The sequence below is a fragment of the Neoarius graeffei genome, chromosome 5 (genome assembly GCF_027579695.1).
Source record: "Neoarius graeffei isolate fNeoGra1 chromosome 5, fNeoGra1.pri, whole genome shotgun sequence".
Lineage (NCBI taxonomy): Eukaryota > Metazoa > Chordata > Actinopteri > Siluriformes > Ariidae > Neoarius > Neoarius graeffei.
Window position 1 is genome coordinate 99,530,111 of NC_083573.1, and position 18,452 is coordinate 99,548,562.

Below are 18,452 nucleotides of genomic sequence, written 5' to 3' on the forward strand. Positions count from 1 at the left end.
AAATGGTTTGCTGACCATGATATTTCTGTGTTTGAGTGGCCAGCCAACTTGCCTGACCTGAACCCCATAGAGAATCTTTGGGATATTGTCAAGAGGGAGATGAGAAACACCCGACCCAAAAATACAGATACGCTGAAGGCCACTATCAAAGCAACCTGGGCTTCAATAACACCTCAGCAGTGCCACAGACTGATCACCTCCATGCCACACCGCATTGATACAGTAATTCATGGTAAAGGAGCCCCAACCAAGTATTGAGTGTATAAATGAATATACTTTTCAGAAGTTGGACATTTCTGTATTGTAAATCCTTTTTTTGATTGATCTTGGGGAATATTCTAATAATTTGAGATACTGGATTTCTGATTTTCATGAGCTATAAGCCATAATCAATTAAAACAAAGGCTTTAAATATTTCACTTTACATGTAATGAATATAGAATATATGAAAGTTTACGTTTTTGAATTAAATTATGAAAAAAAAGGAACTTTTTCATGGTATTCTAATTTTTTGAGATGCACTAGTATATGTCAATGGAGCCTTCTCACACATGCAACTCACCCATGCCATTGGCACTGATGCACCTCATACCATCACAGATGCTGGCTTTTGTACCTTTGCACTGATAAACTGGATGATTGTGTTCACCTCTGGCACGGAAAAGTTGATGTCTGGTTTTCCTGAAAACAGTCTCAAATGTGGACTCCTTTGACCACAGCACAGGTTTCCACTGTATTTCAGTCCATCTGAGATGAGTTCAGACCCAGAGAAATCAGTGGCATTTCTGCATAGAATTGATGAATGGCTTTCTCTTTATGTAATACAGTTTCAGGTTGCATTTCTGGATGCAGAAGTGGTTATATTTGTCACATTAGCATCAGTGGCCTCCTTCCAGTTATCCAGATGAGCAAGACTATGTGATATTAAACATAAATTAACTAGGTAGAATTATTAATTAAGTCAAAATTCTTATTCTACTTCACCCCTGTGTCCAGCAAATGATTTTTAACACACTTAAACTGTATTTACTTAAATTTTATGTGAACACCTATACTTCCGCCTGCTGGCTAAATGAGTATGTGGCTACACCACTGATCTCTACATAAAATATCTGGAAAGCTCATTGGCCAGTCAAAGTAAAGCCATCTGACCGCCATATTAGCACGCACATCAGATCGGAATGATCATATCCCTGCCTCGGAAGCTACACAAAACTGGACGTTATTTATACACGCGCGCGTGTGTGTGTGTGTGTGTGTGTGTGTGTGTGTATGAATGGTTGATTTTTTTTTTTGTGGGTTTGTTTGTGTTTTAATCATAATGTATAGTATTCAATACATTTTATCATCATGGATAAATTCATGGAGATTACTGCAGAGTTCATTATTATTATTAATTTGAGCAAATATGAAATGCATAGGGGTGGCACGGTGGTGTAGTGGTTAGCGCTGTCGCCTCACAGCAAGAAGGTCCGGGTTCGAGCCCCGTGGCCGGCAAGGGCCTTTCTGTGTGGAGCTTGCATGTTCTCCCCGTGTCCGCGTGGGTTTCCTCCGGGTGCTCCGGTTTCCCCCACAGTCCAAAGACATGCAGGTTAGGTTAACTGGTGACTCTAAATTGACCGTAGGTGTGAATGTGAGTGTGAATGGTTGTATGTGTCTATGTGTCAGCCCTGTGATGACCTGGCGACTTGTCCAGGGTGTACCCCGCCTTTCGCCCGTAGTCAGCTGGGATAGGCTCCAGCTTGCCTGCGACCCTGTAGAACAGGATAAAGCGGCTACAGATAATGAGATGAGATAAAATACATAGACCATACATGCATAACAGGGAAGAAATCAAATTGTCCATCACAACATGACAGAACAATTCTGGTTTACACAGAGATGGAGACAGCATGTGAGTCAGGGTCCACAAAAGTAAAGTCATTTCCTGTTGCCCGGAGATATTTGAACCCTCATATACTGTTACAGATCAGCTAGCTAAATAAAATAAATAAATAAATAAATACTATTGCACTGACGAAATGAAATGAAAATAATCATGCAAATAATGGATGGAACAGAGAGTGATATGTAGATATTACAAATTAACTATTTAGAAACAGATGGATACCAATCTGTAGCTATAGTTACAACTTATGTACAATCAATCAATCATCTAATAATAATAAAATTAATCAAGGGCTTAGTTAATTATAATTTAATGCATAATTATAACTAAGCAATAATTTGTTCTCATAAAATATCCATCCATCCCTTATCTGTAGCCGCTTATTCTGTGCAGGGTCGCAGGCAAGCTGGAGCCTATCCCAGCTGACTATAGGCGAGAGGCGGGGTACACCCTGGATAAGTCACCAGATCATTGCAGGGTTAACACATGGAGACAAACAACCATTCACACCTACGGTCAATTTAGAGTCACCAGTTAACCTACCCTGCATGTCTTTGGACTGTGGGGGAAACCAGAGCACCCAGAGGAAACCCACGCAGACACGGGGAGAACATGCAAACTCCACACAGAAAGGCCCTCGTTGGCCACTGGGCTCGAACCCAGAACCTTCTTACTGTGAGACGACAGTCCTAACCACCATGCCGCCCTAATAAAATATTTCCAATCAAATTAATACTTCCAAAACATTAAAAATTTTGACATAAATTCCCAGCAAGCCTAAATAACATCAGGAAATATCTATTTCTAATTATATCAAACAAAAAAAGATCAATATCACAATTCAAAAGCACAAAAAGCAATGTCTATTGAAGAAAATGAGATGTGAGATATTAGTCTGAGCACTGAGGAATAATCTACAAGTTATTGAACTCTATCAGGATCGATTCATGTGTGATGTGAATTATGTGACCAATAAATTCTGTTCAGACATGACTGTGAGAATGAAGTGAAAATGGCAAATCACATGAAAAAATAATCCTGTTTCAACAACTGTCCTAAATCAAAAGGAAGAAGTAGTACATGAAAGAGAAAGATAGATACACTGGATAAGAGAAAAACTGAAATAATCTTCCTAATAATAATTATAGTAGTAAAACAGCCATTAAAATAAATTAAAAATAAAGAAACAGAGACTGAACGGGAAAAGGGAAAGAAAACAATAATGAAGGGGAGCACTATAAAGATATGTAAGGAATGTGGACAAAGTTGATAAAATAAGAGGAGGTAATGAAAGGAAAAAGTAAAGCCAGGAAATCCTTTTCTTGGGGCAAATTTGATTGGATACAACACTTTAACATGGAAGCCAAGTGCATGTGATGTGCGTGGTAATATGGCGGCTAGATGGCTTCACTCATCTGCACAGCGTGTATTGGCAAATCAAGTCAGTCAAGTCTATTTTTATTGCGCTTTTAACAATAAACATTGTCGCAAAGCAGCTTTACAGAATTTTAATGACTTTAAACATGAGCTAATTTATCCCTAATCTATCCCCAATGAGCAAGCCTGTGGCGACAGTGGCAAGGAAAAATCCCCTCAGACGACATGAGGAAGAAACCTCGAGAGGAACCAGACTCAAAAGGGAACCCATCCTCAGTTGGGTGATAACAGACAATGTGATTGTAACATTTAACAGTTTTAACATGAAGTCTATTTTGTTGAAGTTATAAACTGTTCATTGATGGAAACTTGAGTGAGAAACTGTTCATGACAACTGCAGTCCTAAAGTTAGCAAGTCAACTGTAGTCCTCAGCCATAAAAGCATTACTGTAAGTGTCCAGAGCATCTTCCAAGTGTGACTTTTGACTGTCCTTATGGGGCCGAACTCCACAGGAGCGATGTGATGAGACTCCAGCCAGACATAGGGCATCAGGATGGATCAGGCAGGTCCGAGGGGCAGAAGAGGTCAGCATCTCGATCTCAGGATTGACATGTAACTCAGAGGGACAAACGGGGGTGGGAGAGAGAGAGAAAACGCAGGTTGTTAGGTATGCCCAATGTCACCAGATGAGTAAGAACAGTATACATTTTGTCCTGAGCGCAAGCAGGGACTCCGGCAAAACTAACGATGACAGCATAACTAAAAGAGGAGACTCTCCAGATAAGCTCTCCAGATATTTTACGTAGAGATCAGTGAGTGCACCCCATCACCCCCTCTTTTATCAGCAGCCAATTGGAATTGTTTCAAAGTTTTTTTTTTTTTTTTTTTTTTTGTCTTTTTTCACATGATTGGACAGTGTTTTTATAGACCTTCATATTTGCGGCTGTCACTCACTGTTGCTTGTTAGACTGGAGTTTTCACAAGACAGCAAGTTCAAGTGGACGCATAAAGAGAGAAAATTATGTTATTTTTATATCGAAACATCCTTTTACACAGTGTACACTGGGAAAAAAAAAAAGAGAATAAAGGAGCTTGGACTGGACCAGCCCAGTTTAAACATTAAGAGGCAGGTGATCGGGGGCGGGCTTAGGTTTTGTTTATTATATTTAATGGCATGCATTCTTTCATTCTACCTTTTTTGGGTTCTTTAAATAAAAGCTTTCCTCATAATGTGAATATCTCTCAACACAAACTAAATAAAATCTCAACTAAAACTAGCTCTTAATTCCTCAAAAATAAAAATCAACCTCACTGCTTATGCACTCCTAAAACTAGACTGACATGTAAAACCAAACTGAAAGACTCAATAATAAAAACTCATGACAATTTCAAAACTACAACTTTTTAGCATCAGTTGCCACTGATTAGCATGACGGTTTCACAGGCAGTGCCAGTTGAGAGCTCGAAAGTCAAACAGTGGTTTCTGACCTTGCCTTTTACGCACTGAGTTGTCTCAGAATTCCCTGAATCTTTTCACAATATTATGTACTGTTGATTCTCAAATACCTCAAATCTTGCGTTGAGAAGTGTTCTTTTTGAATCGATGAACAATTCTCTCATGAATTTTGGCACAAAGGGGTGAGCCACGCCCCATTCTTGCTTACAAAGACTGAGCCTTTGGTGCTGCTCCTTTTATACCCAGTCATGTCCCAATTAACCTGCTTATTGTGTAACCTTCCAAAATGGTGTTACTTGAATATCCTATAAACCTTTCAGACTTATTTTGCCTCTGTCCCAACATTTTTGAGTGTGATGCAGGCTTCAAACTCTCACTTCATTGACACTCACTGGCCACTTTAATAGGAACTTGTTCTTGATCCTAAGATTCCTGTTCTTGGCTGCAGGAGTGGAACCCAGTGTGTTCTTCTGCTGTTGCATGCTGAGAAGCTTTTCTGCTCACCACAGTTGTAAACAGTTACTATGAGTTATTATATCCTTCCTGGCAGCTCAAACCAATCTGGCCATTTCCCTCTGACCTCTCTTATCAACAAGGCGTTTGTTTCCACCCACAGAACTGTCGCTCACACAAAGTTTTTTGTTTGTTTGTTGTTTTTCACACCTTGTTGATCACCTTTGTTGATTTTCTTAGTCCTTTTGTCAGTTAAATACAGGTTCATGTGAATTAATAAATCACAGATTTTTGTTTTTATTGCATTTTGGAAAATATCCCAACTTTTCTGGAAATTGGGTTAATAATTTATTATAAATATTGTAATAATGTATTGAATTATTTAATTTTTTTGCCCCTTCATTACTAGATCATGACAATCACTAGACAATGCGCTATTACAGATAAAATATTGAGGCAAAAAAAAAAAAGAGAGGACACTCTCCATAGCGTGTTCAACATGTCTGTCACAGAGGGAAATGACATCATGTGATGGTCACATGGTATTGTGACGAACCGTTTGAGTTGCAGGGGGGAAGTTCTGTTAGTAACGCAACTGACAGAATTTTTGCAGACATTAATAAATTAAGATATTTAAATTATTTAAATGAGAAAATCAATTTAAATAGTATTATTTTTCATTTGTATTTTGACTTTTGAATTACATAAAAATAGTTGACTTTAACAGTTGTTATTCATTATTTTGAAAATAAGATTCCCTCAACTAAAAACAGACGAATCAAAAATGGTCAGTTTAGGAACATCATGACAAATTTTAAAAATAGTGAGAATAAATATAATTATCATCAATGGACATGGAATGAGTCCCAATTTGTAGAATGACTCTTGTGTTTATATATGAAATGATTGGACAGCCGCCAAACACTAACTCAATTTGAAGCAGTCACTGAGTCATAAAAGAACTCTGGAAATGTATTTGTACACAGTACAAGTATTTGTTGTGTGTGTGTGTGTGTGTGTGTTTTAACCTGTTTTTAATGTCTGAGCCTTTTAAACATTTTTTGGTATAATATGGTTGGTTGAAATGCTCAGCCTTGCCTTTTATTTGTGTATATGGTTTAATTTGCTGCTTATTAGACTCAGATTGAATTTAAACTAAGAGGTTCTGTTTTCATTCAAAGCTGATATACAATCATCCATATACACTCCATATGATATCAGCATGTACACTTCCCTTAATTTGTATCTGTAATAATATCTGTGTTGTAGAATGATGGAGGGAAAGAGATCAGACTCACCAGAACCCAGCTGTGTGTCCATGAAGAGTGACTGGTCAATGGAAGCCCCACCTGACTTCAGAGACAGAGACAGTCCTGCTGATCTGAGGTCAGTATAGTGAGGTGTTTTACAGCACTGTTCCACCTGATCAAACTGACTGGTCTCATTATGAAGCCCTTCATGAGCTTTATCAGGTGTTGAAGTAGTAAAACACTAAACTGTGCAGTGCTGTGACTCTCGGACTGGCAGTGAGGAAAACTGTGTGCAGCATGGTGATGTAGTGGTTAGCACTGTCGCCTCACAGCAAGAAGATTCTGGGTTCTAGCCCAGTGGCCAGCAGGGGCCTTTCTGTGTGGAGTTTGCATGTTCTCCCCGTGTCAGCGTGGGTTTCCTCTGGGTGCTCCGGTTTTCCCTACAGTCTAAAGACATGCAGTTAGATTAACGTGGGGCAGCCTTGGGCTGAAGTGCCCTTGAGCAAGGTACTTAACCCCTGACTGCTCCCCGGGCGCTGTAGTGTGGCTGCCCACTGCTCTGGGTGTGCGTGCATGTGTTCACTGCTTCAGATGGGTTAAATGCAGAGGTTGAATCTCACTGTGCTTGAAGTGTGCAAGTGACAAAGGTTTCTTCTTTCGCCGCCTCTTCTTCTTCTGTTCTGTTCAACCTAGAGTCCCTGAGCTGGAGGGTCTGTGGTGCTACACAAGAACATTTACACCTGGAACATTAATGACTATATCACTACTGTATTCAAACATTTGTGTTTCTAAATGTGTTAGTGTCAGTGAGAATGAAGTGAAAATGCCAAATAACATGGGAAAACAATCCTATTCAAACAACTGTCCTAAATGGAAAGGAAGAAGAATTTTATGAAAGAGAAAGATACACGGTATGAGAGAAAAACTGAAATAATCCTCCTAATAATAATTATAGTAGTAAAAAAGCCATTCAAAAAAAAATGATCAGAGACTGAACTGGAAAAGGAAAAAAAACATGATAATGAAGGGGAGCGCTATAACAATATGTAAGGAGTGTGGATAAAGTTGAGAAAATAAGAGGAGGTAATGGAAGGAAAAATATGGTCAGGAAATACTTTTCTTGAGGCAAATTTGATCAGATACAACGCTTTAACATGAAAGCCAAGTGCGCGTGGTAATATGGCAGCTAGATGGCTTCACTCGTCTGCACAGCGTGTTTTGGCAAATGAGCTCTAGATATTTTACGTAGAGATCAGTGAGTGCGCCCTGGACACACCTCTTTTATAAGCAGCCAATTTGAATTATTTTTAAGTTTTTGTTTTTTTCCACGATTGGACAGGTTTTTTTGTTTGTTTGTTTGTTTGTTTGTTTTTTAAAGGACCTTCATATTTGCAGCTGTCACTCACTGTTACTCATTAGACTGGAGTTTTCACAAGATGGCAAGTTCAAGTGGACCCATGGAGAAAAAAATTCTGTTATTTTTCTACAGAAACATCCTTTTACACAGTGTACACTGGAAGAAAAAAAAGAGAATAAAGGAGCTTGGACTAGACCAGCCCAGTTTAAACATTAAGAGGCAGGTGATCAGGGGCGGGCTTTGGTTTTATTCATCATATTTAATGGCATGCATTCTTTCATTCTACCTTTTTTGGGTTCTTTAAATAAAAGGTTTCCTCATTGTGTGAATATCTCTCAACACAAACTAAATAAAATCTCAACTAAAACTAGCTCTTAATTCCTCAAAAATAAAAATTAACCTAAAACTGCTTATGCACTCCTAAAACTAGACTGAAGTGAAAAACCAAACTGAAAGACTCAATAATAAAAACTCATGAAAATTTCAAAATTACAACTTTTGAGCATTAGCTGACGCTGATTAGCATGACGGTTTCACAGGCAGTGCCAGCTGAGGGTTCGAAAGTCAAACAGTGGTTTCTGACCTTGCCTTTTGTGCACTGAGATGTCTCTGAATTCCCTGAATCTTTTCACAATATTATGTACTGTTGATTTTGAAAGACCTCAGATCTTGCTTTGAGAAGTGTTCTTTTTGAATTAACAAACAATGCTCTCATGAATTTTGGCACAAAGGGGTGAGCTACGCCCCATCCTTGCTTACGAAGATTGAGCCTTTGGTGCTGCTCCTTTTATACCCAGTCATGTTCCCAATTAACCTGCTTATTGTGTAACCTTCCAAAATGGTGTTACTTGAATATCCTATAAATGTTTCAGACTTATTTTGCCTTTGTCCCAACATTTTTGAGTGTGATGCAGGCTTCAAACTCTCACTTCATTGACACTCACTGGCCACTTTAATAGGAACTTGTTCTTGATTCTAAAATTCCTGTTCTTGGCTGCAGGAATGGAACCCAGTGTGGTCTTCTGCTGTTACATGCTGAGATGCTTTTCTGCTCACCACAGTTGTAAACAGTTACTATGAGTTATTATATCCTTCCTGGCAGCTCAAACCAATCTGGCCATTTTCCTCTGACCTCTCTTAATAAACAAGACTTTTCCACCCACAGAACTGTCGCTCAGGGGGCGTCGTGGCTCGGGTGGAGGGGGCGTCGTGGCTCGGGTGGATGGGGCGCCGTGCCATGGACCTGGGGACCCAGGTTCGATTCCGACCTGGGGTCATTTCCCGATCCCTCCCCGTCTCTCTCTCCCGCTCATTTCCTGTCTCTGCACTATCCTATCCAATGAAGGTGAAAAAGCCCAAAAAATATATTTAAAAAAAAAAAAAAAGAACTGTCGCTCACACAATGTTTTTTTTCCACACCATTCTGTGTAAACTCTAGAGACTGTTGTGTGTGAAACCCCCAGAAGATCAGCAGTTTCTGAAATAATCAAACCAGTCCATCTGGCACAAACCAACACCCATGTCACAGTGAAAGTCACACTCCGAGAGCACAGTTTTCCCATTCTGATATTTGAAGTGAACATTAACTGAATCTCTTGTTGTATCTGCGTGATTTGCTGCATTGTGCTACGGTCAAGGGATTGGCTGATTAGAGAACTGCATAAAACAGCAGGTGGATGTGTGTTTGTAATGAAGTGGCCAGTGAGTGTATATTTCCAAAATGCAATTAAGTTGGTCAGTAAAACTATTGAAAATATTTTCTGTCTACTTTTGTCAGTTAAATACAGGTTCATATGAATTAATAAATCACAGATTTTTGTTTTTATTGCATTTTGGAAAATATCCCAACTTTTCTGGAAATTGGGTTAGTAATTTATTATAAATATTTTAATAATGTATTGAATTATTTTATTTTTTGTCCCTTCATAACTAGATCAATTAATATACTCATTGACGATATGCTATTACAGGTAAAACATTGAGCCAAAGAAAAGAGAGGACGCTCTCCACAGTGTGTTCAACATGTCTGCCACAGAGGGAAATGACATCATGTGATGGTCACATGGTATTGCGATAAACCATTTTTGAGTTGCAGAGAGGGAAGTTCGGTTTGTAACGCAACTGACAGAATTTTTGCAGACATTAATAAATTAAGATATTTAAATTATTTAAATGAGAATAAATTTAAATAATATTTTTCTTTTGAATTCCATAAAAATAGTTGTTGACTTTAAAAGTTGTTATTCATTATTTTGAAAATAAGATTCTCTCAATTAAAAACAAAGTAAAAATGGTTAGTTTAGGAACATCATGACAAATTTCAAAAAATAGTGAGAACAAATATTATTATCAGCAATGGACATGGAATGAGTCCCAATTTGTAGAATGACTCTTGTGTTTATACATGAAATGATTGGACAGCCGCCAAACACTAACTCAATTTGAAGCAGTTGTTGAGTCACAAAAGAACCCTGGGAATGTATTTGTACACAGTACAAGTATTTGTTATTTGTATGAAGTTTGTGTGTGTGTGTGTGCATGTTTTAACCTGTTTTTCATGTCTGAGCCTTTTAAACATTTTTTGGTATAATATGGTTGGTTGAAATGCTCAGCCTTGCCTTTTATTTGTGTATATGGTTTAATTTGCTGCTTATTAGACTCAGATTGAATTTAAACGAAGAGGTTCTGTTTTCATTCAAAGCTGATATACAATCATCCATATACACGCCATATGATATCAGCATGTACACTTCCCTTAATTTGTGTCTGTAATAATATCTGTGTTGTAGAATGATGGCGGGAAAGAGATCAGACTCACCAGAACCCAGCTGTGTGTCCATGAAGAGTGACCGGTCAATGGAAGCCCCACCTGACTTCAGAGACAGAGAGAGTCCTGCTGATCTGAGGTCAGTAAAACATTAAACTGTGCAGTGCTGCGGCTCTCGGACTGGCAGTGAGGAAAACTGCTTTAAGAGTTCAGTTCAGCCTGCAGTCCCTGAGCTGGAGGGTCTGTGGTGCTACACAAGAACATTTATACCTGGGACATTAATGACTGTCACTATTGTATTCAAACATTTGTGTTTCTAAATGTATTAGTATCAGTGAGGAAATCCTGAAATCAGTGTACTGTGTTAAGAGGATAGTGTCAAATATCTGTCTTTTGTATTTATTAGTGTGTTGTACAGCTATGAATCATATATTCCACATTACATGATGCATTTTGTTTGTTCACAGAAAACAAAAGAAGAAATCAAACATCAGCAGAAATCAGCTGGAGTCCATATTCAAGGTGTGTGTACATTTTTATCCACATCCAGCAGCATTATGGGTAATCAGACAGAATTTCAAATGTAACTGTGGTAATAGAAAGAGACTTTTCTTCTTTTCATAAAATAAATTTTCTCTCACTGTGTAACATTTATAATATTTAGATCTGTTCCTGTTTGTTTCTAACCAGGAGCTGGAAAACAAATTCATCAGTGTGATACAGAAGGAGCTGAAGAGGTTTAAGAAGCTCCTGAGTCCAGATTCCCCAGCATGCTCTGAGAGGGAGGTGGAGGATGAGGAGGATCAGAGCAGTGTCAGAGAGGGAGTGCTGAAGATCACACTGCACTTCCTGAAGAACATGAACCACACAGATCTCGCTCACACACTGAAGAACAGTAAGAGCTCCGAGTCAAGGCTTTATTTTATCAACTTCAGTTTGGTTCATACTTAAATACATCATAATAAATTTAGCAAGCTGAATAAGTCAGTGATATTAGAACTCTGAAATTCGTTTTATTGTAATGTAGATGTTTTTGCTTCTCAATTTTGCACATTAATCAGGAACATACATCAATATTAAATTTATATTGTGCTCAGTGATTGTGAATTCAAATATATTCTTACTTTGTTTCTCAGAACTCGTCTCTGTGTATCAGCAAAAGCTGAAATCCAAACTGAGAGAGAAGTTTAAAAGAATTAATGAAGGAATCTCACAGCATGGAAACTCAGCACTTCTGAATGAGATCTACACAGAGCTCTACATCACAGAGGGTTGGAGTGAAGATGTCAATAATGAACATGAGGTGAGACAGATTGAGGCAGCATCCAGGAGACCAGCAACTCAGGAGACACCCATCAAATGTAATGATCTCTTTAAAGACACATCCATCAGAAGTGTGCTGACTAAAGGAGTTGCTGGAATTGGAAAAACAGTCTCTGTGCAGAAGTTCATTCTGGACTGGACTGAAGGAAAAGCAAATCAGGACATCACCTTCATATTCCCACTTCCCTTTAGAGAGCTGAATCTGATGAAGCAGGAAAATCTTAGTCTGATGAATCTTCTTCATCACTTTTTCCAAGAAATGAAAGAATTACGGTTAATAGACTGTGGTATTAACAATGTCCTGTTTATCTTTGATGGTCTGGATGAGTGTCGACTTCCTCTAAATTTCCAGAACAATGAGAGATTGTGTGATGTGACAGAGTCGGCCTCAGTGGATGTGCTGCTGACAAACCTCATCAAGGGGAATCTGCTTCCCTCTGCTCTCCTCTGGATAACCTCTCGACCAGGAGCAGCCAATCAGATCCCTCCTGAGTGTGTAGACCAGGTAACAGAGGTACGAGGGTTCAGTGATCCTCAGAAAGAGGAGTACTTCAGGAAGAGGATCAGTGATCACAGCCTGGCCAATAAAATCATCACACACATGAAGTCTTCAAGAAGCCTCTACATCATGTGCCACATCCCAGTCTTCTGCTGGATCTCAGCCACTGTTCTCGAGAGAATGTTGGGTGAAGCAGAGAGTGGAGAGATCCCCAAGACTCTGACTCAAATGTTCACACACTTCCTGATCTTTCAGCTCAGACACAAGCACCAAAAGTACAGTCAGAAATGTGAGCCTGATCCTCAGCAGACCAGAGCGAGTATCCTGGCACTGGGAAAACTGGCTTTCCAACAGCTGGAGAAAGGAAACCTGATCTTCTATGAGGACGACCTGAGAGAGTGTGGCATTGATGTGAGAGAAGTGTCAGTGTACTCAGGAGTGTGTACCCAAATCTTCAGAGAGGAGTTTGGGCTTCACCTGGGGAAGGTGTTCAGCTTTGTACATTTGAGTGTTCAGGAGTTTCTGGCTGCTTTATATGCATTTGTCTCTTTCCTCAGCAGAAATGTAACAGAACAACAAACCACTGATCTGTCTAATCTTTTCACCAAGTTAAACATGTATGATTTTCTCAGGAATGCAGTGGACAAGGCCTTACAGAGTGAGAATGGACACCTGGACCTGTTCCTCCGCTTCCTTCTGGGTCTCTCACTGGAGTCCAATCAGACTCTCTTACGAAACCTACTGCCCCAGACAGGAAACACCTCTCCCAGCAATCAGGAAACAGTCGAGTACATTAAGGAGAAGATCAGGGAGAATCCATCTCCAGAGAAATCCATCAATCTGTTCCACTGTCTGAATGAACTGAATGATCATTCTCTCATGCAGGAAGTACAACATTACCTGAACGTAGGAGATTCCAGTCATCTCAGTGGAGTCAGACTCTCTCCTGCTCAGTGGTCAGCTCTAGTGTTTGTGTTACTGAACTCAGAACAGGAGCTGGATGAGTTTGATTTGAGTAAATATGACCCATCAGAGGAATGTCTTCTGAAGCTGCTGCCAGTGGTCAAAGCCTCCAGAAAAGCTAAGTTAGTAATTTTATTTTTATTTATAAAAGTATTACTGCATGGTTTCTTATTTTAATGTAACATTGAACTGTACTGTTTAGATTAATGCTTCTTAATAGTTACTCTAATCTTCTTTAATCAAACCTCTGGGACATTTACAGGAGATTGTTTCACTTTTTACAGTAACAGGTTATTAAACCAACCTTTTAACACATGTGCCCTTAGCAAAAAGTAGTATACTTTAAAGCTCATTTTATTAAGCATGCTTCAGTAGAAGTATAGCAAGTATACTACAGACCATGTACGTTTAGTGTACTAGAAAGTATACAAATTTAATACTTTTTTGGACTAAATTGGAACATTTCAAGTTTATAAAAGTATACTTTCAAGGCGCCGTGCGGTAATTTCAGCAATCTGGCTATATCATGTGTCAAAATGTCGGGTTTGGTGGGTTATTCAAGCCCCTCAGTTTCCCGCGATCTCAGTGTCACGATGCGCCCGCTACAAGCATTTAAAGTTGACGCGCACAGCCAAATTTAGGCAGCCAGCCGTTAACTAGGTCAACTTATGTGTGAAGTCATACCAGTAACCTCCCTTGGGTGATGCTGGCCTGTCGCCATGTTTTCTCTATAGCGTGCGTTTACCAGAGTTGTTTACATTGCGGATTTTGTGGATTTATTCAGTTTTTGGATAGTTTTGAACACTCAAAACACTATGAAATGATGTATTAATATTCTGTGATACAAAATGCCTAATCGGTGTATTGTGTTTGGCTGTAACAACGAACACTGAACACTATTTGTGACTGTTGTTATCAATGGATCTGATTTCAAGGTCATGGCTAGGTATTGATAGAAAAAAATATTTTTTTAAAAACACGTTTTAAGTGTTTCTGTGTATCAATCATTAATTGTACAAAATGATTTTCATACATTTATGTATTTGTCATATCTTTCTTTGTCACATGAAGTGTTGTCTTGATAACATGTGGCACATAATTTTAGCAAATGGATGACAGAAGATTAATTGAAAGATTTATGCCACAGAGCTGCCTTTAACTAATAATTATCACTTATTACTGACGATTTTACATTTACTAAACAATACAATACAAAGCTCAATACTCCCAGCCGATAACATACTGAATATCAAGTTAAAATCAACCGCAATAAAAGGAAAATGATGAAAACTGGAATATCAAGGGGTCTACTGTATCAAAAGGCCCACTGCATTTCACGAGATTGCAAGCTGTCAAGTTGCTAGAATTCAATCTTTCTAGCTATACTTTCACCCCCTACAGCTATCAGTATTACACATAATCATAGATTAATCACACAGCATTCTAATTCAAGTGAAAATGGTCTTTAAAAATACACACAAGTAGTGATTTAGACAGAGAAACCAACCAAAACAAGTCTTCAAGTCGCCGGTCGTCTTCATTCTCGTCTTCGTTTCTGTCATCGTCAGAACTGTCCTCATTTTCTTCTGAAGATGAGCGCTCAGGTTCAAATCTGTAAGGCTGGATACCACCAGGACATTCAGCTGTCAAAATCTCTACTTGTGGGCCATTTTCTTCTTCTGTATCAGTAAAATCAAAGCTAATTTCCTCAGCATCGCTCCTATTTTCTGGTGTGTCCGCCATTGCAACTGCACCGAGTGGTTACTGGTATGACGTCACGCAGCTGTTCCATTGACCGAGAGGGGGCGCTGCGAACGCGGGAAATTTCAAGTGATGGGCATGACCAAATAAGGACCGATTACAACCGCGGGAAGCTTTTGAAAAATCGACGGTCAATTTATTTCGAATCTCGAAAGCATTCTGGTGCAGAATAATGCGACTTTTATCGCCACTGCGTGACACCTTTAAAGTTCATTGTAAGTTTGCAAAAGTACGCTTTAAAGTATACAACAAGTACACTCATCTATATACTATCAATGTACTTGGTATATCCCTCTCGTATGCTTAAAGTATACCACAAGTACACTGTAGCGGTTCGTGTGGAAGGGTGGAGCACAGAAGACGGCAGGACAGAGATCAGGGTCAAAATAGGGCTTTATTGCCACACTTTTCAGTGAACAACCAAACAGACACACACACACTCAGCGTCTAGTTCGGGGATGAGCTCCTCTGCTCTCGCTCTCCCTCCTTAAGTAGGGCGCGGTCACTGGGAAGACACACAAACACAGGTTAATTGCTCTCAGGTGTAGTGATTCTGCCACTTACCTTCCTTGACTCCGCCCTCCTGTCACAGACCGGCGCTTGACCACGCCCCTGCTGCCACATACACTTATCGATATACTGCCATTGTACTAGTCATATACTTCGAGTCCCTATTTTTAGTTTATTATTGTATACTGTTATAAACATTGGTTATTTCACTAGTTTACTTGTTATACTTTAAGTTTGCTTGGCATATTACTTGTAGCTTACTATTTATATACTGGAAATATACTCCTTAAAGTATTCTTAAAGTTTACTCATACTGTATGTACACAAGAGTGTGATGCATTTACAAAATCACAAGACAGAATGTTGAAAACAAGTTTGATATATTTTCAAACATTTCAAACACAAAGACCTATGAAATCAAGTCCTTCCTTACTGGAGAAAATGAAAGGAAAAAGTGCACATTTGCATGTAAAAAGGTAAACATAATGGTCTCTTGATCAATAAAAAGTCAAAAATTTTTCTGTTTTTGTGTATGATTTTAAGGTACATAAAGATAATGCAATTGAGCACGCATACTATATACTGTAAAGTTTTAAACTCCAGCATTATATTATATTAATATATAAATTAAATTTTAAGCATGAGTCAATGACTTGACCTTATTATGCACTTGTAGCAAGATATACTAAGTATTAGGACTTTGTGGCAGAAAAAACGTAAAAAGCATAGTTAAGTATAAGTTTTAGTATTAAAGTATAAGTGTAAGTCTTAGTATTAATGTACTTAGTCTTAGACTTTTGTTTATACTTTTCAGTATAAGCCAAGTATACTTCACTATACTATTCTTAAGTATATAAAATATAGTTTATATACTGTAAAGTCAACTTCAAGTATACTTCCTCAGTTTTAGTAAAAAATAAGTATACAAATAGTACACTTGAATAAACTTCTTTTTGCTAAGGGTGAACACACCACCTGTACTCAGGTCCACTCCAAACCTCCAGAAATCAGAGGTGTGTCTATGAGCAGAGAATGATACACACCAACTGTTTTACTCTCTGTTTTAAACTCAACACATAACTTTGTGTTCAGGTAAATTATTTAATATTGTTTTTTCCCAAAATATTGACCTATGGCAGTAAAACAACCCCAATAAAAAGTGTCCATGAAACCATACGCTGACAAACTCCTGACCAATCAGAGAACTCCCTCATGTACAAACAGTTTGGTGCTCTGGAACATCAGTGCAGTGTGAAACTGATCAAATCAAATGACAAGAATACAGTGTGTGTGTGTGTGTGTGTGTGTGTGTCACTGCTCCTGTAAATGTGCTGATGTGGCGTCCTGTCCTCTGATTTCTGTGTGTGAGAGAAACACACTCACATTTCTGTTCCATGCTAAAGTTTAGCTGGATTATGGCTGTGTTTGTGTGTTTGAGATCAGTGTTCTGATATTTCACCATTTCTCTTCCAGTCTGTGTGAGTGTAATCTGACAGAGGAAAGCTGTAGAGTTCTGTCCTCAGTTCTCAGCTCAAACTCCTCTAGTCTGAGAAAACTGGACCTGGGTTACAATAACCTGCAGGATTCAGGAGTGACACTGCTCTCTGCTGGACTGGGGAATCCACACTGTACACTGGAGATACTGAGGTACACACACACACACACACACACACACACACACACACACGCATCATGTTCTTTCTATACAGTGAACTAAACTGATTTATGTTGTTTAAACTGTAATGTATTATTCTATAAGAAACTGAAATAAGAATCATATTTACTTTCTAGATTAATTCCATATAATCAATTAATAGATTTAAACTTGAGAATTGAATTATCGCTGTGTAGATGTTGTGTTTCCACTTCTATCTGTGCCTTTCCCTTTCCTGTTGTTAAATACATCGTCTCATGTGAGCTGAGACACGTGGATCTTTCCAAGTACAAACACAGTCTCTATATTTTATATTTTTATTGTGAAATCAGAACCTTGTGTTCAAGGAGACATTTTATTTCACAACTGATGGAACACACCTCATTTATCCATCAGATATTCACAGATTTCATCATTTCTCTTCCAGTCTGTGTGAGTGTGATCTGACAGAGGAAAGCTGTAAAGTTCTGTCTTCAGTTCTCAGCTCAAACTCTTCCAGACTGAGTGAACTGGACCTGAGTCACAATAACCTGCAGGATTCAGGAGTGAAGCTGCTCTCTGCTGGACTGGAGAATCCACACTGTACACTGGAGATACTGAGGTACACACACACACACTAAATCTGCCCATGTGTGGCCACTGCTGGCAAAATATTGAGTCCATTGGGGGCCCTGTTACCAGCATGAAATGCGGGGCCCATATGGGACCCCATGGTACAGCCCAAAATGTGTGCTGAGTGTGGGCCCACAGCATACCCACAGTATGCCCACACTTTGGGCTGTGTGTGGTCTGTCCTACTGGAGCCCCACAAACAACAAAATAATTTTGGTCCTGTTGTGGACGAGCTACGACTGCGGATCACGTCACACAGTCTGAACCACTGTGTGATGATAATTACGGAGACTTGGCTTGACCAAAACATCCCAGGTGCTGCTATCGAGTTAGCAAGCCATGCTATCTTCAGAGCGGACGGGACTATTCACGCTGGTAAGAGTAGAGGAATAGGATTTTTTATTTATTTAAAGAACAGCTGGTGCACAATGCTACTGTTAAAGACACATACTGCTTGCCAGACATAGAGTATCTAATGCTGCTGTGTAGACCTTTCTACTTGCCGAGGGAGTTTACATCGGCCCTCATAATAGCTGTGTATGTGCTGCCACAAGCTAACGCTAGGCTAGCTATGGAGAAGT

At 39.0% G+C, this 18,452-nt stretch overlaps 1 protein-coding gene across 1 annotated transcript in view; it reads left to right on the forward strand.

Moving 5' to 3' along the window:
• Positions 1 to 18,452, forward strand: part of LOC132887197 (NACHT, LRR and PYD domains-containing protein 9-like) — a 59,466-nt gene that overhangs the window by 16,655 nt on the left and 24,359 nt on the right. Inside the window, exons 3-9 of the mRNA XM_060922669.1 lie at positions 6,445 to 6,561; positions 10,572 to 10,688; positions 11,017 to 11,071; positions 11,240 to 11,444; positions 11,686 to 13,456; positions 17,079 to 17,252; positions 17,687 to 17,860. Of these exons, the coding sequence (XP_060778652.1) occupies positions 6,445 to 6,561; positions 10,572 to 10,688; positions 11,017 to 11,071; positions 11,240 to 11,444; positions 11,686 to 13,456; positions 17,079 to 17,252; positions 17,687 to 17,860 (2,613 nt within the window). The remainder of the gene's footprint in view (positions 1 to 6,444; positions 6,562 to 10,571; positions 10,689 to 11,016; positions 11,072 to 11,239; positions 11,445 to 11,685; positions 13,457 to 17,078; positions 17,253 to 17,686; positions 17,861 to 18,452) is intronic.